Genomic DNA, 23,611 nt, shown 5'->3' with positions numbered 1-23,611 from the left:
ACGTAATTTGGGAAGTATTTGGAAATATAGTTAGAACAGCATTAAATTATACCCACCACCTATGGTTCTGCCATCCTGCGATGTGCCTGACTTTTCATCTCGTCTGTCAGTTGCCGGATCTTGATTCGTTATTTCAATATCGTCCCTCGCTCTTTCGGTACAAGCACCGTGCTTATCTTCAGCAGCTCTTGATTTCTCATTGTCTGCAGTATCTTCTTCATACTCTGTATTTTCTTTCAATTTTGTGTCATGATCGTCCGCCATATTACGAATCACGCCACATCTCCCTGCAGCTAAATGTTAAATACAACAAGGTAGTAAGATTCGGGTAACAGTTCCCAATATCGTGAACAGAAAATGACACTTGTGCTTGCGGTAATGAAAAAATTAATATCTATAATATATAGTATGGACAGAAGAGTTGAATCTTCATCTGATCCGGAGGGTGGTAAATTGTTGCTGGTAGATACGAATGCAATAGTTTCAAGCCCGAAATATTGCCTTTTTTTTGTGGATTCTTCTGTTCAAAAGTATTGTGCCTGTGAAACTGCCGGAAATAAGTTTTGTATTTACAAGTACTGCTTCTTTCCCTAGCTGTACCTGTGCATCTGGCGAAGTATTCGACTTTGAATTTGACTTTTTCTGTACCGAATAAATATCTAATTGGCGCCAGGATACCAAACCAGAAGGGAAGGTGATTGTAGCAATATTAGGAAATATGCCTCTTCAAACTCATCGTAGTCCCAGGGAGAATTATTGTCTATCTAAACTGCACTGAACTCCTCTACTGTGTCATTTTTCCGGAACTCTCAATTTCCCCTCGTTCAAACAGTTATCTTCCAAAGATTTTTTTAAATCCCTTAATCTGCCTTCCCTGTAACCCCGTGTGTAAACGGATATTAATTTCATAACAATAAATTTTGCAAACTAGTGCAACGTGATTTATTTCCTTCTCTGTCAGGCGATGTTTCAAAACACCTGTACCACAGGTTCGATTCTGAACTTTTTGTCTTTATTCCACGTCCTTCTCCTGTATCATCTGTTCAGATTCCTGATAACTATTCTTACTCGGCTGCATTTCCAATTTTTACGTTCTCCCGGAGCACCATATGCCAGCCTATATTTGTTATTACTTTCTCTTTAGGTTTTTGCTTTTCTCTTCTCACACTTCTGCGCAGGATTACCATAGGAGGTGACGGGTCCATTTCCGACTCTGGGTCAACACATATCTGCTGTCCGACATGTGGAAGGAATTCACATGCAAAATGTTGACAGTGCTATTTCCCGCTTTTGGCTTCTCCCGGAAATCTGGCATATTTGGTTTTTGGCTCGCCAAAACGTAGCACCGGACGTCCAGCAGACAACAAACTTACGCTTATTTGATAGCCCCAAATTTCTTCCTAAAACTCTGTCTCCAGGCATCATTTGGGAAAACCTATAATTTTGAGCATATCTGCTCTTGTTTGTTTAATTATGCTTGTTATCAGAGACCGCAGATAGATCAAAAGCCTTTTGCAATCCGTTCCACTTGTCAGGCATATATCAATTTCGTTTTTCTGAGGCACGTCGTACGTGCCAAAACCAAAACAGAGATTTACAGGCCTGAGCATCAAATAATACGGGGTATCTCCAGTAGCTTCATTCTTTCTATCTTTGTAGAAGTGGACGAAAACCCAGTATCTGACTCCATTTGCTCTTTTTGCTTATATCCAGGGTTCCAGACATGTCGAGTAATACCTGGTTGCCCCTTCAAGGTTGGGGCTCACATGAGGATAATAGGGCGTGGCCCAAGTCTCTCAGCATGCTCAGCAACGCATGCATAAGCCGCCTCTCAAAACTCCTTCGATGATAATTGTGTATCCTTCTTTGGAGGCCACAATAAACAAAATATTTCTTCCATGACATTATGGCGCCGTCTGATTTTAATGGAGAAGGCTTGAGCAGACCGGGTGTAATGATCAGTGATGACCAATATATTCGAAGCGTCACTGGAATCAAACTCTGCAAACTACCCTAAGTCAGGTGATCCCACACTCTGTAAATTAGATAAAAGAGCAACTCTCGTAGACAGCGCCTGTCAACGAATAATTCGAATACCCGACGTACAGTACTCTTCAACCACAAGCATTATTCGGTGCTGCGTCAACCCATCTCGGACCAATTCTTTGATCTTGTCAAATCGAAAATGACCTGAATCATCGCAACATAACTTCAACACAAACCACCGATGCCGTCTTCTCTTTGTTAGCTTCACCCGTGGACATCAGATAATACACACTCCTTACATCACGCACGCTAAACCACTCATGTAGACCAGTGCTTCATCGATCCGTGAATCAGTATATTGATCAGGAACAAACGTGGGTTCTCTGTCCGTTAATCAACAGTCATTCGTAGCTTCTCATTCTTCTTCTTCGTCAGCACTATGGCGACGCAAAAATTCCTTGACACTGTGATGATTCAAGCGTCCTTCAATTCATCAGATGCTGTCGAACATCGTCCAGCTCCAGTGGTAGTAACCGTCGAGACCTTTCTCCGAAAGAATATTATCTATCACTCCGATTATGTATCCAGTGCTCCTGTCGCAATCCAGATTACACTCGTCAGTACAAGTGATATATTCGGACTTTAACATCTTCTCCTTCAATCTCATTGTCTATCTCTCACGTACGGAGCAGTCAACAAAGTTGAATAACTTTGCTGTAAAATTTCCCGATCCAGCAAATAGCTTTTCTCCTGTTTTTTTTTGTTTGTTTTTTTTTCAATGGTATACTGAGCATCATGGTCACCAGGAAAAGACGTGCTCTTAGCATCGCACGCTTGAGTGTGATGCTTCTCTCCGAATTATTATCGACAATCACTCTCATCCTGTTTACGTGCATGCCGACGGTTTCTGCAATTCAGGGCTAACCAGCAGTATGGGAGCTAAGTGTAACTCCTCTTCGTGATCCTCCAGAGAATCCAGCAGAAGTGCGACGGCATCAGGTATACCGGGGAATTTAGTGTTTTCCATCGCTGTAGCTACTTCACCAAGCCGATCACGACGAGTTTCGGCTGGGTGTATCACACAGTTTCACATTTCTGCCTATCATACTGCTTTGTATGAGCTTGCACTTTCTCAAAAACAGCCCTAAACAGCAGTTGCATGGACAAGGTTTTCAGAAATGAAATTTCCTTGCAGGCTCCGACAAAGGGTCTCACCTTAGTACGATGTTTTCCCAAGAGAATGGAAGCTTCGTTCTTCTCAACTGTGTTCAGGCAGACCAAAACGCACGTTCAAGCGCCACAAATACTGTCTGCTTCAGAAAATCCCCAGCTTCCACGACAGGTAATCATCATTTGGGTAGTCGGCATTACTAAGGTCCCAGGTTAAAAGGGCATTGAGTAGCGTCAAGGACCGGCCGTGGAGTGATCTCTAAAGAAGAGAACAGGTCTAGTATGGCTCCAGCATAAATACCTTCATCCCATATGAATACATTATAGCTTGGCATCACTAATCTTTCAGGAATTTTGTTTTGTTCTTTGGTGCATTCCTTGATATATTGTTTGGAGCACGTTTGGAGGAAGTTTTTTTTTTCTTATGAAAGGGGAAATAAAGAACAGAAAAAAATGTATATAATTGTGGCTGTCTAAATGTACACAAGGTTAGAGTCCATATCTTCCAAATGCTGGATGTGTCCGTTACTTGCGGCGCCGATTTCTCGTCACCATTCAGCGGTAAAACATGTAATTTTCGACTCCATCGAACAGTGCATTCCATTTGGTTTTAATCCTATCGCCCATATTCCGATCTTCCTCTCTCTCCAGCTCCACCAAAAAGACCATGAAGCCCTCAAGTATCTGTCACAATTCCTCTCCTTCCTGCATTCTTTAGAACTTCTAAAGAAGTTACCATCATGATTGGCTGGCAGAACATTACTAAGTTGAACATCACAGGACCTATAATATGACTGAAACCTGAACTAGCAGCAGGATACGCTACTTCTATAGAGAGCTACGAAATGAAATACCCTGTAGCATTATCATTCAAAGTCTTAATCATGCACAAATCACTCCTTACAGATGAAACTAATTTTATTTTATTTTATTCTATCTTCTACTCCCGATCTATTCGATCAGAAAAAAATTGTTCCGTCTCCCTTCCTGTCGAAGTTGATAATCTGCCGAGAAGTTGCAACATTCCCTTCTTCGAATCTACTAAATTTGTTTATCTTCAACATTCCTCAGTCTATCGATCATTACGGAGCTTTACGACTGAAGTCCTCTTTTTTCTCGCGGAGGCCTTCTCCAAACATGTTCTTGCCTAGCGCAGCCTGCCGTGTCCGTCCAGCAGTTTTAAGGGACAATGGAAATCCAAGGAACACACACAAAATGCTGGAGGAACTCAGCAAGCCAAGCAGCATCTATGGAAAAGAGTACTACCGATGTTGCCACACTCAGATTGGAGGTTAAACTCCTTTTATTCCGTCCGTGTAGCCTCCAACCTGATGGCATGAACAACGACTTCTGCAACTTCCGATGATGCCCCCAGCTCTACCATCACCATTCAGTGTACGCACTTCCCTCTGTCACCTTACCTTAATGCCTTCTCATCCCTGTTGTTCCTGACTGATCGTTTCCCCTTCTATTTCGTCCAGGGCGTTCGGCCCTCTCCAGTTAGATCACCCTTTCTCCATCCCTGTATCGCTTTCACCAATAAACATCCCATCTCATTATTTCACTTCTGGCCTAGCGGTTTGACATGTCACCTTGTTTATCTTCATCCACTCTCCCTTCTTTTTAACTCTACCCCTCATCTTCTTTTTTTCTTTAGTCCTGCCGAACGGTCTTTGTCCGAAACGACGACTGAACTCTTTTTTCATAGATGTTACCTATATATATCGTAACTCCCACAGGAGACCCATGAGTAAGGTGGTCAGTCAGAATTTTTTTTTTCCACCGAAGCAATATGCATTGCAGAAACGTAGGCATTATAGTCAGAGGAGTTAATTTTAAAACGAACTCGATGGGTCAAGTGTTTTTTTTTACTGTTTTAAGGACTTTCTACAAGGGCACAATAGAGAGCATCCTAATTGGCTTGTATGTGAAGTGTACTTCCGTCAATCACAGGATTCTGCAGAGAGGTGCTGACAGTTCAACGCATCTGTAGTTGTGAACTTCCCACTATTCAAAGCATTTACAGAGACAGGTGTGTGAAAAGGACGCGAAGGATCACTAGTGACCCGAATCACGCCAATCACAAACTATTCCAGCTGCTATCATCGGGAAACGGTACCTCAGTATTAAAACCAGAACCAACAGGCTCCAGTATAGCATCCTCCACTGATTATTTCAAGCAGGTACAATTGTATTTCTATGCTACGTTGACTGTCCTGTTGCACATGCTATTTATTACAGATTACTATAAGTTGTACATTGTACATTTAGACGGAGACGTAACTTAGAGCTTTTCACTCCCAGGGCATGCGAATAGTGTACGAAATAAAGTGAATTTAATACAGTTCAATTCAATGTTAGTCGGAGGTGACTGGAACAGAGTGGAAACATTTGCGTCAGCGGAGATCAGGAGGCTTTAAAATGAATATGCAGCAAATGAAGAAATGTAGATCATATACATTCAGAAGGATGTCGTATCATTTATCACTGTGTATGGCACCGATAATAGTGAACACATATTTTGCGTTGGTCGCAATGTTAAGAAATAGAGGATTCGCATTTATGTTTAAAGGACATTACAATGGTGCATGGGTTGTGATTGTTTTCTACTGCAGTGAGTGATAGTTGACTGGACCGGTCTGCCAGTCTTCGTGTTCAAGGCCTTATTATTCTGCATTAATAACCTTTGAGTTAGACACCAACATAGAATAGAGGTATGTCGTTCCCATACAGGCAGAGGTAATGTAGTTGAGAATGGCACAGTATGGAAGATAACACACAGTGCTATGTTCTACGCAGAAGGGGAAAACATTTATTCTCTGAAACGACATCGCGGAGTTGGCACTTGCATAAATTGATACAGCTCCGTTGATATAGCTTCGAATGTCAACTGCAGATACGAGTCAGTGCCTACTCTAGTATCGGAGTAATATTCTGCACATCACAGCGGAAAACGACAAGACAATTCAGACAATGAACACTTACAATATGGTTTGCATCTCATCATATTTAAATAGGAAAATAAAATCTACGGAGGGGAATGCATATATGTTTATATCAGGAATATTGCTCGTTGAGATTTTAAATATAAATATCCATTATGTATATGCCAACAAAAATATTTTCTCTGTCAATTGCCTAATTAATGAGGAATTTAGAAAATCCGGTGGCATTAGCGTCATAGTCACAGACCTATGCAGCATGCACCACGCAATTCAGCCAGTACCATCATGACAATATGCCCCATATTTTTATCAGCAGTGGAAATGCATTTTTTGGTATTTAGTATGCACTTAGCTGTCTGATTGATGGAATAGCTTTCGTACTTTCTCTATCTATTTCTTAACTAAATATCGTCGAATCAATACCTGTTCTTTTAATTTCATTTATTAATGCATTCAAGGTTGCATTTAACTTCTGATGTCGCTCCATTATTTCCCAAAAATTTCGAACTTCATTATCACCACTTGTGAGAACTTTCCCGAAAAGTAGCTTGCATGCTTCCTTTTTTCGTTTCTTTTTGAAGAGATACATGACTCGCTGAATAATAAAAAAAATCAACAAGTTATCGAGTTGGTTTTGCTTCTGGAGCAGACATATTTGCGAGAAACGACCTTCCGCTTAATAATTTAAAAGCAAAGTTTATAAACGAACGTGTTTTACAAATCTTACTAAATTAACAAATTTCCTGTTCTGTGACGATCTTTATCTGCAAACATAAAAATGACTTCTTTTGAACTGTATCTATACTGCCTAGCGCATCTTGATTAAATGAAGATTTACCGTGGGAAGTGAAACATTCTTCAGCGAGGTGACCCCAATGCATTTTACCTGTCTTAGGACAATGTAGTCTAACTCTTAAGGTGTTATGTTGTGCTTCTTTGAGTTTTTGATATAACATACTCAGCACCTCATTCTGTGAAACAGCAGAGTCATCCAGAACCAAATAGTTGAACTCAAGTGGGTTAAGGCATTGGCCTGCATTTAAAGAAGACAGTGAATATATCTTTACAGATCAATTAAAGACTAATCCCGCTAAACCTGCCAGGGAACAAAGAAGGAATAACCAATTAGGATACAATATGGTTTTGAGTACATCATGAAGTTATTTTCAGTGATACCCCAGATTCCTGGACAGATACATGGAGCTCAGAACAATAGAGAGCTATTGGTAACCCGAGGTAATTTCGAAGGTAAGTGTATGTTCGGTAAACCTTTGTGTATTGTGCTGTAGGTTTTCTATGCTTCTATTCGTAATTATTATAGTCATCGTAATCATCACCATCATTGTATCATCACCACGATTTTCATCATTGTCATTATCAATAGCAGCAGCATCATATTGCTGCACAACACAACCGAGAAGTGGACTATATTTCCATCTTCTGTAATTTGGTATCGTCTTAAAACAGGAACGTGAAAAAATGCAAAATTATGAGGTCCGATGTAATGAGAATTACTCGATTTTATTTTGGGATTTTTTGACAGTGCTAATAAAAGCAGGTTGTCAGATTAAGGGGACATGACAGATGCGTGAGGTCGGAGAGAATTACAGTGCATAAGTAAGTAAGGTCGTACATGATCAGATGCCAACCTGACTATAGATTAATAAATAGAAATAATACTACCGGAGGAGAAAAATTCTGAAAACTTCTAACTCTTCCTTAAGTGACTACTTTGTAAAGCCGATTTATCTTCTGATTCAATCTTAGGTTCAAAGTGACTTTCCAATTTGCAAAACTATTCAATGTCCACCATTTGACAGAAAGGCGAGGGTTGGGTGGGTGGGCAGTGAATAAGAGCACATGTTCCTATTGAATGCCTAATTTTCAGTGGTTTGCACATAAACGTGTAACTAGAGCTCTGAATAATGAATTACTTTTTTCTGACTTACATCCAAATGAAGAATGCACTGTTCTGAACCAGCAGCAAAACATGAGTCCGGATTTATAAACAACCAAATTTATTAACCTCTGCTCAAACAAACATCCAAAATTAAAGCGACTAACTTAACCAGAAGTAAAAAAAAAGTTAGGCAGCTATCTGTAGCGAACAGTCACAATTAGAAATAGTTCATAACTAGTTCTAATTCAAGCACAGATATTAAAGTAGGAAATTCAAAAGTTCAGGTGTTCTATACAGTCAGTAAGGCGAGAGTTTTCCGAAACCACGATTCCTTCGATGAAATGACGATTCTGCCGTTGAAAGCTGAAATATGTCTTTTCCAAAGAAATCCCCAAGAAATAAAGTGTCTTAAAGTAACTGAACTTTTGTCTGGAGAGTGGTCACTGCACAAACCTTCCTGACTTTTCAGGGCTTTAACTCAAACGTGCATGCCTCAATTTCCGGAAAGAAGGTTCAAAAATGACGATCACTCCCAGAACACCGAACGACATTAACTTTACCCAATCTTTTGGGTATGGATAATGCTGGTAATATCTTCACTCTCCTTTACTAACTGTACGAGAAAAAAAAAACACATACTTGCAACAAACAAAACCGGTCGCGTATTATCACAAAACCGCCAAACGACATTAACAGGGTTGCAGCGTAAAATACAATTAAGAACTGCGTCACAGTTGCGGGGTTTTCTTTTATGGAATATCATCGCGTGACATTACATCCCCCACTGTCACAAGACCATTACATCATCCCACTCAGAAGACCATTACATCAACCCACTCACAGGAACATTACATAATTCCACTCACAGGATCTCACGGTGGCATGTAACACCACCACTCAAGGAAAAAAACAAATGTCTATTGGGAGCAAACTTTTAACAACTATTTTTAAAAAAAATCAAATAAAATAAGAATGTATAAAACCCAGAAGATATACAATATACATGTAATTATTATGCAGCACCTTACAAACGAATGTACCGTAGAGTGAATACAAATATAAAAAATCCACTCAAAAATAACATTGTTAATTCAACATCGGTGCAGGCAATCGGCAATTATATTATCATTGCTTTCAAAGTGAGTTATGTGTTACGTACCCTTGACACGTGATAGTGTTGTACTTGTCACGTGACTGGTGTTGAAGCTATACTGAACTTGAGGTAATGGTCTTGTGATGGTGGAGTGACGTCATTTCCCCGCCTGTAGAGGTCATGTGACAGTTCTTTTTTACAGGGTATAAAAGAAGGACCCCTCCCTTTGAGGAGGGGCAGTTCGTGGCTGGATTTGCCATGTTGACTTCATGCCGCTGCGTGATTTAATGTTATGACGCAGTTTAGTTGAAAGATGGAGTTTTATTTAATGCCTAAAGTTTAAAAGGTCATTGCCAGCAGTTTTTTAATAATACAGCGAGTTGAGAATCAGTGGAGAGTGTAGATCGGAGTTCGGGAGTTAAACGATCGAAGAAAGTCTATTTCGACGGTGAAACGGTTTCGACCTTGTTTGATCCTCATTCGGAAGGATTTCGTTGACTGTACTCGTGTTAATCCCTGTGAATAGCAGAAAGGATTGAGTACAGTTTTTTTTAAAGGAAAGGTCAGTGCCTTTAAGCCGTTTCATTCTTCATCTTTCTAAATTCTTCTTGGGGAAAGTTCGATTTGGAGCAGCGGCGACACGACGTGAAAGAGAATTTAAATCGTCTTAAAAAGTCTCTCCCTTAAATGGACTGTAAGCATTTTGAACTTTTGCAATACTACTTTGAAGAACTGTTTTTGCAACACCGCTTTAAGAACTGTTTAAGCTGCCGCACAGCAGCTGATTTCCGGTTACGTTAGTGATTTGTTTACTTTTGGGGGCTTATTTTTCAGTGTTTTAATAAACGTTGTGTTTGTTATCAAAACCCTGCCTCACTCATATATTTATTGTTGCTTGAATCCGTAACATATTAAAATATCATGTTCCTCTAAAATTAAACTCCATTTCAGTAACCTTCGATATTTCTTTTTCATCTTACTCAAAACACTACTAGATTATGATCAGTGTAAACCACCAGAGGTTTCTGAGTTGCATCAACATAGACATCAACATATTGCCGAGTCAAAACATGGTACAATAATTATTTTTCTATGATTGAATGATTTCTTATCATGCTCATTAAATTTCTTCGAAAAGTAAGCCACCGGATGATCAACCTCCTCAGCATCATCGCTTTGGAGCAATACTGCTCCTGCAGCCTCATCACCGGCATCCATAGCTAATGAAAATGGGTTTTCCAAATCATGTGACCTGAGCACAGGTTGACGACATAGCATAGCTTTCAATTTATCAAATTCCTCCTGACAAAGCACTGTCCAAACAAACTTTTGACAATTCTTCATGAGTTTAGTTAATGGAAGGGCAAGGTTAGCAAAATTGTTACAGAATTTGCGGTAATGTCAGACCATTCCCAAGAATCTTCTGAGAGCCTTCTTAGCAGTTGGAGTAGGTACCTCCAAAATTGTTTGCAATATTGTCTGAACTGGAACCAACCTACCATGACCCGCAATATAACCACGGTAGGTCACAGTGGCATGACCAAATTCACTTTTAGCTAAGTTAATAGCTCGGTTAGCTTTTGAAAGCCTTTCAACCGGTTTTTCCGCTGCAGTGATATGTGCTTCCGAAGTGTCATTCCCTGTAACTAAATCGTCAATATAGGCCTCTGTATATTTTAACCCATGAATCGCAGATCTAATCATTCTCCAGAAAGTTCCTAATGCATTTTTCATTCCAAACGGTCGAACATTCTATTCATTTAACCTAGATGGTCTTAGAAAAACAAAAATATCTCTGCTCCTATCAGTCAGTGGAACACATCAGTACCTTTTTAACAAATCAATCTTTTCAAGAAACAACAACACACACAAAATGCTGGTGGAATACAGCAGGCCAGGCAGCATTTACAGTGAGAAGCGCTGCCGACGTTTCGGGCCGAGACACTTCGTCAGGACTAACCGAAAGGAAAGATAGTAAGAGATTTGAATGTAGTGGTGGAAGGGGAAATGCGAAATGATAGGAGAAGACCGGAGGGGGTGGGATGAAGCTAAGAGTTGTAAAGGTGATTGGCGAAAGTGATACAGAGCTGGAGAAGGGAATGTATCATGGGACGGGAGGCCTCGGGAGAAAGAAAGTGGCGGGGGGCGTGGAACACCAGAGGGAGATGGAGAAGAGGCAAACAAGTAAATATGTCAGGGATGGGGTAAGAAGGAGATGAGGGGCATTAACGGAGCTTAGATAAGTCAATGTTCATGCCATCAGGTTGGGGGCTACCCCGCCGGTACATAAGGTGTTGTTCCTCCAACCTGAGTGTGGATTCATTTTGACAGTATAGGAGGCCATGGATAGACATATCAGAATGGGAATGGGACGTGGAAGTAAAACGTGTGGCCACTGGGAGATCCTGTTTTTTCTGGCGGACCGAGTGTAGGTGTTCAGCGAAACGGTCTCCCAGTCTGTGTCGGGTCTCACCGATATATAAAAGGTCACACCGGGAACACCGGACACAGAATACCACACCAGCCGACTCACAGTTGAAGTGTCGCCTCACCTGGAAGGACTGTCTGGGGCCCTGAATGGTGGTGGAGGAGGAAGTGTAAGGGCAGGTGTTGCACTTGTTCCGTTTACAAGGATAAGTGCTGGGAGGGAGATCGGTGGGAAGAGATGGGAGCGACGAGTGGACAAGGGAGTCGCTTAGGAAGCGATCCCTGCGAAAAGCAGACAGCGGGGGTGAGGGAAACATGTGTTTGGTAGTGGGATCCCGTTGGAGGTGGCGTAAGATACGGAGAATTATACGTTGGACCTGGAGGCTGGTGGGGTGGTAGGTAAGGACAAGAGGAACCCTATCCCGAGTGGGGTGGCGGGTGGATGGGGTGTGGGCAGATGTGCGGGAAATGGGAGAGATGCGTTTGAGAGCAGAGTTGATGGTGGACGAAGGGAAGCCCCTTTGTTTAAAAAAGGAAGACATGTCCTTCATCCTGGAATGAAAAGCCTGATCCTGAGCCTGCAAAAAAAATTTGCTTCTCCAACTTTATCTACCGTGGTGATTGGATACGCATCTAATTTTTTATGGCATTCACTTTCCTGTCATCAATACAGGACCGAATACTACTGTTGGTTTAGGCACCATGACACAATGTGAACTCGAATTCGAAGTAGAAGGTCTAAAAATATTATTTTCCAACCTATACTTGATTTCCTGTTTGGCAAGTAAACATTTTTCCATGTTCATCCGAAATGGATGTTGCTCTATGTGTTGGGCATTCCCAACATTCTCATCAGCTATTGATGAGAAGCTAATGTGGATCTTTTAGGAACGTCTGGAAATAAATCCCTGTGTTTTAAAATGAACTTCTTCATGTGCTGGTTCTGCCCTGTCTGTAAATGAGCTAATTTCCCAACCATATTTTCCAGAATTGTCGAATTTGGTAATCTGGCAGAATAATGTTCGGTTTAAAATAAGCCTCAGCTGGATCACCATATAGTTCCAAGAAGGATCAGAATCATGGTTATTGATCATTGCAGTCACTGTAGCAGACTGTTTCTCATAATATGGTTTTCTCATATTTATGTGCTAAAGCTGTGTTGGCCTTCTTCGATCCGGTGTTTTCACACATCCTCATTAACTTTAGATATAAACTCAGAAATGTCCATGAAATTTACCTTGTAATGCGTTTCATTGCACCGCGAAAAGAACCAACACATTGTCTGCCGGCTTAAATGACCGCACTCTAGCTTCCTTGACATAACAGGTTTTCATTCTCTCCAGAGTAGATTTTAAATTTTCCTTTGCTCGGCTACAAGCTTTTTGTAATCTCTCCTTAAATTTTAAAACATAATGCAGCCAATTAGTATGTATCACTTTATTAATCCACTGTTCACGAAGCACAAAGGTCCTCGAACTCTATGGCCAAACACAAGTTCAGAAGGACTAAAACCTATGGATATCTTCACTGAGTCCCGTACTGTAAATGCAAGAAATTGTGCGCCCTATCCCAATCCTTTTTCATTTTCCATTCAATAATTCATAATCAAAGTTTTTAGGGTAGAATGGAACCTCTCTAAAGCCCCTTGCATTTCTGGGTGGTATGCAGACGAGGTAATCTGTTTGGCACCTAGTTTATAAACTAGCTGTTGGAATAATTCTGTCATACAATTACTTCATGCACAGACTGGATCTCCTTAGGCAACCCCAATTACGTAAATAAATTTGTAAGATCCATTACAGTTTTAGCCTTTATATTCCTGAGAGGTATTGCCTCAGGAAAGCTGGACGCTGTGCACATGATGATCAGTAAATATTCATGGCCAGTTTTAGTTTCTGGCAATGGGCCTACACAATCTAAAATAATTTTGGAGAACGGTTCCAAATAATTTTGGAAAATGGGGCAACTGTGGGGGGGGGTATCATGATTAGGTTAACCCATTACCTGACAGGTGTAACAAGTTCGCCAAATGTGGCCACACCGGTTCTTAAACCAGGCCAGTAAAGGTATTAAAAAGAAACAACTTTATTCTCAGTTTTATTTACTCCTAGATAGCCTCACAAGGGCATACTATGAGCCAAAGTAAAATTTTCATTCCTATAGGCCTTAGGAACGAATACCTGCTGAATAACTACCCAATCCTCATTTGCAGGAATCGTAGGTGGTCTCCACTTTCTCATTAACTATCCACTTCCTGAAACAAAACCCTACTGGCACCTTCTCAGTTTCTCTATCTAGGCGAGCTTGTTTTTTAAACTTGACAATCTCAGGGTCTTTACTCTGTTCTGCCATAATCTCCTTCCCAGACATAGACAAATCTTCATGGTCAGACTACTAGAATCTTGGTCATACAGGGAAGATAGGAAAGTTCCTGTCAAATGATCAAAATCTAACTTTCGATTTGAGCTGGCATGTGTAACAGGCCCATGCTGCACAGAAACACTTTCCTTGACAGACATTTTGGCCTTAGCTAGGGTTACTCAACTGGAGGCATACAAGTTAGAGTCCATCTTTGGATCATCAGGGACGGGATTATTTGTCAACAGCACTTCAGCAAAAACTTACCATCTGATAGGTAATTTCCAAACAGTAAAGAAACATCACTCACAGGTAAACTGGTCTGTAGTCCTACATTAATAGGTCCTGAACCTAACCCTGACCTTAAAATTACAATGTGCAGATATTCAGAAATAAGGACATTCCCAGCACCTCAAACATAATTTACCTCACTTGTGTCAGACTCCACACTAAACTCTAGAACGCTGTCTAACATTAGTGACTGAGAAGCCCCAGTGTCTCTAAGAATTTTTATTGGCACTGGAGCAGACCCCTATTTCAAGGATACAAATCGCTTTGTCCTAAAATAGTAATATCCCTTCGTAGCTCAGTCAGACCTTGACAAAGCTTGTTTTGAACTTCCCGAACTCTGCAGTTTTAGAGGTGTTTCAATATGTTCCACCCAGGCATCAAGGACTGCTTTCTTCTCCTTCTCCTTGATTCGGAGAAGTTAGCTATTACATGACCAGTTTTCTTGCAATAATTAAACATAGGACCAACATTTCTTTCCTTGACTTAATTCTTCATCTTTACCTTTCTCACTAATTTCTTATTTAATTTCCGGTTTACAATGAATATCCATGTTCCTGTTTGTACAAGTTTTACCCGGATGAAGTTTACCGTTATGGATTAAATCATACTTTTCTGCTAATTTAGCAGACCTGCAACTTAGCTGTGTCCCTATTATTTTAGGATATCTTTTAAATTCCTCAATTGAAACCGACTCTTTCAAGTTGTCATACCTCCCATTCAGATTTTTAGAGGTATCCCATCGCTCAAAAACACAGAGATTTATCATAGGCAAATTCCACTTAAGACTATTTCACAGATTTCTTCACATTTCTAAGTCTTTCTCTATATGCTTCCGGAAGCAGTTCATAAGGTTTAAGTATGCGCTGTTTCACAGTATCAGAATGCTGATAAATTTCTTTGCTTTCCCTTTAATTACACTTTCAAACAACACTGGCCATTTCTCTTTCGGCCACTCTGAACTTGGAGCAATTGCTTCAGCATTCTGGAAGTATTTTTCTACTTCTGCCGCGTTAAATGGCCGAAACAATTTGACTTCTTGACTAGCAACAGACGGTTTCCTAGGAATAGGAGCATGGGTATCGGACCTGAACCTCGATATCTCTAGCTCAAATTTTCTTGGTTTTTCTGCAGCTTCTCTCTCTTTTTCTCTTCCTGTAGCTTCAAATTCCGTTTTTTATTTGCTTCTATTTCTGTCACCTGCATTTTAAATCTCACTAACCGCGTTTGTTTCACTTGTAGCTGCATCTCAAGTTTACTTACTGGAAACTTATCTAACACGTCTTCATTAAATACGTTTGCAACGATATAGCGCTCAGCTATTTTCCTTTATACCTTTGACTTTGTCACAGTCGTAGATATCCCTGCAAGCTTCAGTGACTTGTCAATATCCAGCAGTTCACCTTTTTTCAATTTCTCTAATGCCACAGTAGTTGCAGATTTCAGAAAGTCCACAATGTCCATTGGTGCTGATTACACACAAATATCAATAAAACATAGAGCATAGGGCATTTCTCCTTCTCCAATCATATCGTTAATAAACAAAGTCCCAAAGTCGTTTATATCCCGGACAAGCCCCCTATATTAGAATGAACCAGTAGCTACAGATATGCAAAATGAGTCTGGATGTATAAACAAACAACCAACTTTATTAACCTCTGCTCAAACAAAACATAGAAAAGTAAAACAAGTTAACTTAACTGGAAGTAAACAGTTAGGCGGTTATATCTAACGACCACTCCAACTTAGAAATAGTCCTTAAAGTGTTCTCATTCAAGCACAGACTTAAAATGGTTAATTCGAAATACCAAGTGATTTATAGAGTCAATAAGGAGAGGTTTTTCCGAAAACAGGATTCCTTCGAAGCAATGACGAATATGCCGATCATAGCTGAGATCTGCCTTGTCCAAAGCAATCCCTAAAAAATGAAGTGTCTTAAAGGTGTCCTGGCTGGAAGGTGGTCACTGCACATACCTTCCTGACATTTCAGGAGTTTAACTCAAACGCATATGCCAGAATTTCACGAACGAAGTTTCAAAAATGTCGATCGCTCCAAAACACCGATTGACATTAACATTTCCAACAATATTACTAACAAGATTAACAAAAGCTCAAGCAAACGAAAGACGATTTTCAAGAAATTAAATCACTTAAGAGAACCAGAAGAACAATTTGAGTTTCACCAGATAAAGAAACAACACGACTGAGCAAAGAGGGGTTGGCATGAGTCTCTGGAGTACGCCCGGGAATATTCATAGCAATGGAGCACCAATTAGACAGCAGGGTTGATTAGAAAATGCAATGATATCCAAATCAAACACCTACAACTAACTTACTAATTATATTATCCTAAACTTAATAGAAGTGTTAAATACAGGGAGCGATTTAAAATCTCCCAAATATCAAAATAGACACATACGAAACAAAGTGGAAAAAAGGATCAGTCCAAGGACAAACAATTATACATGGGAGATAAACAATACAGTAAACACTGCATACTCATGAAATGACACTGAGAAAATGCGGTCCACATACTAACTAAAAGAAAATTTCTCTGCATTTCTAAGCACAAAATACACTGCAGATGCTGGGGTCAAAGCAACATGCACAACACGCTGGAAGAATTCAGCAGGTTGGTCGAACGCTCTTTTCCACGGATGCTGCCCAACCTGTTCAGTTCCTCCAGCGTGTTGTGCGTGTTGCTTTCTCCGTTTCTGAACATCTGCCCGCAACCCTTCTCGAGCCGCGTCCTGGCGACTCACGTTGATCGGCTTGATATCGATGAAAATCAGACATCAGAGCAGAACATAAGATATCATGTTCGGAACACCTCCTTTGCTCCGGACTATACCCCTGCCAATTGATTAAATACTACAATTGCCCTTTAACTTGCAGGAGACAAGCAATCTGCGCACAGCATATAAAAAGGGCTTCGTTAATGGTCTTGGCGGAAAGGGAGGCCTAGAAGTAGGGGCTAAATGACTACAGTGTAGAGATTTAATTTAGTTACGTGAAAGGGAGGGTAAATAAGTTTAGAACTGGAAAGTTGCAATCTGCAAGTTACAGTATTGATCTTCTTATCAGCAGTGAAAAGCCCTCTTCAGCGAGAAGAAAGCTGCGAGATTCTATTTTAAAAGGGAGGGAGCCAAAGAGGCTGCTCCATGGAAAAAAGAAGGCCTTTTCGTCTTCTTTTGTTGGCATGAAATTGCTCTCTCACCGAATCAAGGCCAGAAGCCCCCTTGGCTTGAAGCCAACGTTGTCTAATTGAAAAGAGACAGTTAGAGAAAACGCAAATAAATATGTTTTTTTTTCTTTGCAATGAAGCTGGTGTATTATAATCTCAAAATAGTATTGTCAATTATATGGTGAAACCAAATTTAATTTAATATGTTTAGTTCTGATCTTGATGCCGAAGGAAATTTCGATTTTGTAGGAGGATAATGATCCTTTGGCGAAAATATTCTTTGATGAAGAATGCATGAAGGTTACTGATATTTAATTAGATGAATGAGATTATATCTAATTATGTACTCTTTGTCGGGTGTTCGACAGAACTGATACCGAGAAGCTACTACCCTCACCTGGGGAATATGAAACGAGAGATAATCGTAACAAGGTGTAGCCTTTTGGAAACGAAGCGAGAAAAAATATATATAACTGCAGATTGAAAAAGTTCTGAATATTTGGCATTATTTCTGTTAGAGAGCTGTAATGCAAATCCTTGCACATATATTCCAGGTTAGGTAAGTAGTCATAATAATCATAATTTTGAAAGTTGGTGCAGGATTGAGAGGTTTATAACTCTCCTTGCATATTGCATTTTTATTGGAACTGAAAGAACCAATCAGCCGAGTTGCTTTGAATCGTCCAATGCAGGACGAATTCAATGAGCCCGTCATGCTCCCGTCAACACGTTGAAAGAACAATAAAGGTTTGTCTACAGGGCCTGACAAAGTGATTAGGAAACGGATCATCGACTTTCACATCTTACTCGGGAAAGAGACGATCAATCGCAAAATGACATTCGAAATGTCATATGCCAAGCCGCGAATGGTGAGCGATGTTATAAACTATTTCTGACAAAATTAAATGGTCACTCCAAGAGGATTGATTACAGAAACATGTCAACGAAGAGGATGTTTCATATCTTGCTTAGTCCTCTTTGCCTGACCATTCGTTTGTGGGTGAAAATAGGACTAACTGCGAGAGGTAGTTCCAGTAAGTTTAAAAAATGCGCTACAAAACGTGGACGTACATTGTGTGCCCCTATCAGAGAGTGTATCGGAATGAAAGCCGTACACGCTACACCTCTGCTAAAATGAAAAATCTGCAGTATCTAGGGCTGTGTAACACAGTAAGGTAAAAAGTTTACCGGTATTGGAAAATCAGCTTAAGTGTCAGTGAAGAAGTATGAAGTTCAGTGATAAAATCAGCAAGAGGTGGAACCGGGTGTGGGAGGGTAAGGGGAGGGGACGGAGAAAACCATGGGGTGAAATGGAATCTTTGGAACGGTCGCAAACGGCACAAACTTAGGCAAATTACCTGACGAAACTATCATAAACAATAGGAAATCTCCTGATGTTGGAAATCCGTGCAAAACAAGCAAAATTCTGCTGGAGGGCAGTAGGCCACGCAGCATCTAAGAAAAGAGCACAGTCGACATTTCGGCCCGAATAACTATTTTTTACGAATTCGAGGCTGCGTGAAATCCCAGGGTGGTCTGTTCTCTTCGATGAATGGCCCTCTTTGAGGACATCTGACCTAAGCTGTGGTGGCACCGATAGCCGACGTAAAGGTCTGAGAACTGGATGACTCCCATCAAGTGCTTGTCTGATTAGGTCATCAGCAATCCAAGTGACAGGAAACACCAACATTTATTCTCCAAAATTATCGACTCTGTCGTCTCTGCGAATTGGCGAGATCAATTTGCCTAGATAGAGCGTCAGGCTTTACGTTTTAGGAACCCAGATGATAAGTATTGTCAAAATAAAACAGTTAAAAAAACAATGACCATTGGACTTGCGGTTGTTAAGTCCCCAGGCATTCTGGGAATCAGCTAAATTCTTATAAACCATAGAAAAATAGAAACATATAAACATACAGCACAATACAGGCCCTTCGGCCCAAGAACTGTCCTCCCATGAGAAACTACCTAGAGTTACCCATAGCCCTCTATTTTTATGCACTCCATATCCCTGTCCAGGAGTCTCTTAAAATAACCTGTCATATCCGCTACCACCACTGTCGCCGGCAGCCCATTCCACGCACTTAACCCGTTAAACAATAAACCGATTCTTAACCCCTTCAGCCAGTATCGTCACTCGTCTAGCAGCCAATATCTCACAATTACCTATACAATAACGCGATTGGGCAGGTGACAACCGTTTCGGAAAGTAAGCACAGTGATGCAGCTACTTTCGGTGGTGGAGCGCTGGGGAATGAATTCTTCTACTCATATCTGGAGATTCTCCTCTCAGCAAATGAAGAACAGATTCGGTTTATGTAGGCGCATTATGGGAACAGTGACAGGCGAGTTCTTAGGGTTGTTGAAGACTGACTCCGCCTCTGCTGTCTAATAGAAACGACTCGACGTTTATTTGGTCAGATTAATGAAGGTATGAGCCAGAACACAAAATGTCCTGATAAATTTCCTAAAAGCCACAAACCGCAGGCATCTCAGAATCACTTTGCCAGATCAGTGAGTGAGTGGGCCTGTCCAGAACAACACGAGTTTTATCGGTACGCATTTATAGGTCTCCGTGTAAAATGACAGATCCTGAAAGAAGACTTTAGAAATATGAAATTCACTCATCTCCACCTTGATATCTTAAGAAAAGGTCTAAATAACAGTAGAAGACCTGACAAAAAATGGGATTCGTGTTTCGAATAAGAACTTATAAACATCAAATCACCGCCTAGATGTACAAAGACAGGCCCGTTTAACATTTCCCTCAAGACATCGTTAATGAATGCCTATATAATTGCTATGGCGTTATCAAGTAGAAAAGTGCATAACTTTCGCCAGTCGCCGTCTAGGATGCTGTCCTCCATACATCACACTGAAGTATCGAATGAAATTGTAGGCATGCCTGCGATACAATTTACTGAAAAAAATGGCATCTTTCAGTAAGGCAGAGTTCACCAGTAGTACTGGATTACAATTTTCATTGTAATATTGTTAAAATTCCGTTAAACAATGCAGGTTCTGAAGGTGCCGTCATTGTGACAGAGAAAAGTCCACCTCTGCAGGGGAGGTCGGGGGTCTAGTAAGCCCCACTGGCAGCTCCTCATTGAGATATTTGGCCATAGCTCCTCTCTTAGGACCAGATATGGAGAACAGCCTCCCTTTGTTAGGACAGGAACCGGCAATAAATCGAAGTACAATGAAAACCACGAGAGCATCGCAGCGAAATAGCAATTTTCCTGCTCATATCTGCTAGGAGATCGCAGGGACTCTTTTAACATCGTTAATAGCTTCCAACGCAGGAAGCTAGAATGCAAGTTCAGGGATGTGTCGTATTGACGTTGAATGCCCGAGACACATACTCACGATTCTTGGACACCGATAAAAAAAACAATTACTGGAACGTGTTGACACAGCCATGGGTACCCAATAATAAGAGGTATCTCTGCAGAATGAATGAAGTGTAACATTAATATCTCATGGCGATGCCCGATCCCAATGCCTAACGATCGGAGATGTAACAAACTCATCTTTATAAAACCATAAATCATCTATATAAATCTTACAGGGTAAACACGGTAAGGAGATGATCAAGCTTCAAGATAGATACCCCCATTTGTCATGCCATCCCGAAATTTGAAACGTTACCCTCTGAACAAGAGTCAACGAATGTTCGAATGGGAGATGTTTTTTGATTCCTTATGAAACAGACGTAGTATATATAAGCTCGATAAATTATTTATGGAAGAAGCACCAGAGATCGTTACAAATCTCCCTCAGTAGACAGCTTCCTGGAGTTTCCCGACCACTTGCGAACATGGCCACGTAACGTCCCAGTGCCTCACAGCACAAAAATATCTCTCTTTAAATCCTCCACTGCGTTCCGCAACAGACAACGTGCCCTTCCCAAAATGCATTGGTTGCTCCACACCTGTCTCTTCGGTCGCCAAAGCATCTGTAAGAGGAAATGATAAATTTGCAGCCGAGCAACGGGAGGGAAAGACAGCAGCTGGAGAGCGACTGACGCTGCTCTCGCCGAGATTCTGACAGACGGAAGTATAGAGGAATGGCTCCGTTGATTAGCCCATTAAGTTCCAATGCAGAATCGCAAACTGCCAGTTCAAGATTAAGATTGTTTTTGAGCCCTCTGTAGAAGATGGCCACCACCGCTTCGACGTTCCACCCCCTCTCTTGAGCTGAAGTTCTGAATTCCAATGGAACAGCATGCCGCCCTCTTCCAACCCTGTTTTCTGTCAATAAGTCTCTCTGCCGCCTGCTGCCCACCGATGGCGTGATGAAACACTCTCCTTAGGGAGCCAGTAATTGGGTCAATGGACGAGCATTGGGGGTTCGCTCTCTCCCATGTCAGCGTTGCTTATTCTACAGCTTTCCCAGACAGGGGGGACTTAATGTTCGCCACTTTGCTTAGTTCAGCAGGCAAATTGTGCGGCGTTATTTCCAACAACCGAGAATATTGCGTTATAAATCGACGGAAGGACTCGGGACTCCTGTCGAAGTGCTTCAGAGTAGTCAATTAGTGAGTTATCAGCACTCCGCGTCCTCCCCCACCCCCATTCTCCAGTCCACTATGAGAGCCTGACTACCTTCATTGGACGCTTTTAGCTTTTCCTTGATGTCAGTGAGAATACTGGCCATTTTTGGACAGCTATTCCTCCTGCCTATTAAGCTCCGCACACTATTATGCCAGCTCAGGTTGCACGTCGTAATCTGTTCAGCTCATTTTTCTGGACAAATCACACTATCATGGCCACTAGAAAACTCACGTTCAGGATCACAGAGGTCTTGACAATGCAAATAAAACTGAGAATTTATTCCAGAAAATAAACAGCAAACCTAATAGGAGATCAGGCAAAATATACAGATTATTCAAGATTTAATGTCACTCACAACATAAAGAAGAACACGGTGTGAAACATGGGGACCACAACCACCCAGAAAAAATGGGGTGCATGCATCCCTTAAGTGGACTCTGGAGCAATTAGGAATTCAGGACCAATCAGACAATTAAGTGGCCCCATATAGAGTAAAAATAATAAATACGTTGAGAGCTTAAAGCTCGTCATAATACAAAATGATACACCATGAAAACAAACTGAAAAAAAAAGATTTACTTTAAGACGAACCTTTAAACATGGAAGGTAAACAATGAAAGAAGCACTGCATACATAGAGACACTACTAAGAAAATACAGTTTAAATGCTATCTGAAAATAAAAATATATTTTGCTTTTAATAACGACCCCTTATTTTGTAAGACATATAAAGCAAATTTATTGCTGGTGTAACTTAGAAAGTGAGATGCATTGCATAGCCTGATAAAGTTCAAAATTGCAAAAGCATGTAGACAGAGAAAAATCGCCGTCATTTTTTTTCGGTGCACAACTCCTGCTAAGATTTAAAGTTCTAATATCAGTCATATTTGTTCTCAACGTTCAAGAATATCCGGTAAAATTTCAACAATTCATTAGTATTTTAGCTGAAAAAGGTAGAAATTGCATGTTCTGTCATTGTGAAACTAATTCAACATAACAAGTGCAACAAAGTTGGCTCCTGTAAATGTGTTCATACACTTATGCTGGAACACAATATCTTGCATTTATAACCTACCTCATTTTCTTCAGAATTTATTAAATTATCCCGCCGGAAAGCGGTTGATAATGCGAGGATGTATTCCACAGCTGAGTCTTCCAATCTGTCTCGGTATGAGTTGGTGATTTCACGTAGATCACTGGGTTTTAAATGCGCGGCAAAGTTCATCTCTTCAGATTTTGTAGTCTAGAGTGTTCATAGAAGAAACGTAAAAAAGAAAATGAAATCTGATTCAAAGGTCAAGAGTAAGATCAGACACAGTTAATGTCAAAAGTTTACATGCACCTTAGCCAACTATACTTAAATTCAGTTTTTCACAATTCCTGACATTTAATCGTAGAAAACATTCCCTGTCTTAGGACAGTTAGGATCACTACTTTATTTTAAGAATCTGAAATGTCAGATTAATAGTAGACAGAATGAATTATTTCAGCTTTTATTTCTTTTGTCCTTTCCCAGTGGGTCAGAATTTTATATACACTTTGTTAATATCTGGCAGCATTGTCTTTAACTTGTTTAAATGGGATCAAAAGTTTTGGGTAGGCCTTCCCCAAGCTTCTCTCAGTTAGTTGCTGGAATTTTGTTCCATTCCTCCAGACAGAACTGGTGTAACTGAGTCAGGTTTGTTGGCCTCCTTGCTCGCACACGCGT

At 40.7% G+C, this 23,611-nt stretch overlaps 1 protein-coding gene across 3 annotated transcripts in view; it reads right to left on the bottom strand.

The window, feature by feature from the left end:
* LOC140722864 (uncharacterized) overlaps positions 1-23,611 on the bottom strand; it is a 54,320-nt gene that overhangs the window by 20,973 nt on the left and 9,736 nt on the right. For all 3 annotated transcript variants that reach the window (XM_073037502.1, XM_073037503.1, XM_073037504.1), the window contains exons 2-4: positions 22,979-23,146; positions 6,525-6,696; positions 57-293 (exon numbers count right to left, since the gene is read on the bottom strand). In XM_073037502.1, the coding sequence (XP_072893603.1) occupies positions 57-293; positions 6,525-6,696; positions 22,979-23,146 (577 nt within the window). The remainder of the gene's footprint in view (positions 1-56; positions 294-6,524; positions 6,697-22,978; positions 23,147-23,611) is intronic.

This window comes from Hemitrygon akajei, unplaced genomic scaffold (genome assembly GCF_048418815.1).
Source record: "Hemitrygon akajei unplaced genomic scaffold, sHemAka1.3 Scf000091, whole genome shotgun sequence".
NCBI lineage: Eukaryota > Metazoa > Chordata > Chondrichthyes > Myliobatiformes > Dasyatidae > Hemitrygon > Hemitrygon akajei.
The sequence above is the reverse complement of the archived record's forward strand: the minus strand, read 5'-3'. Positions and strand labels throughout refer to the sequence as shown.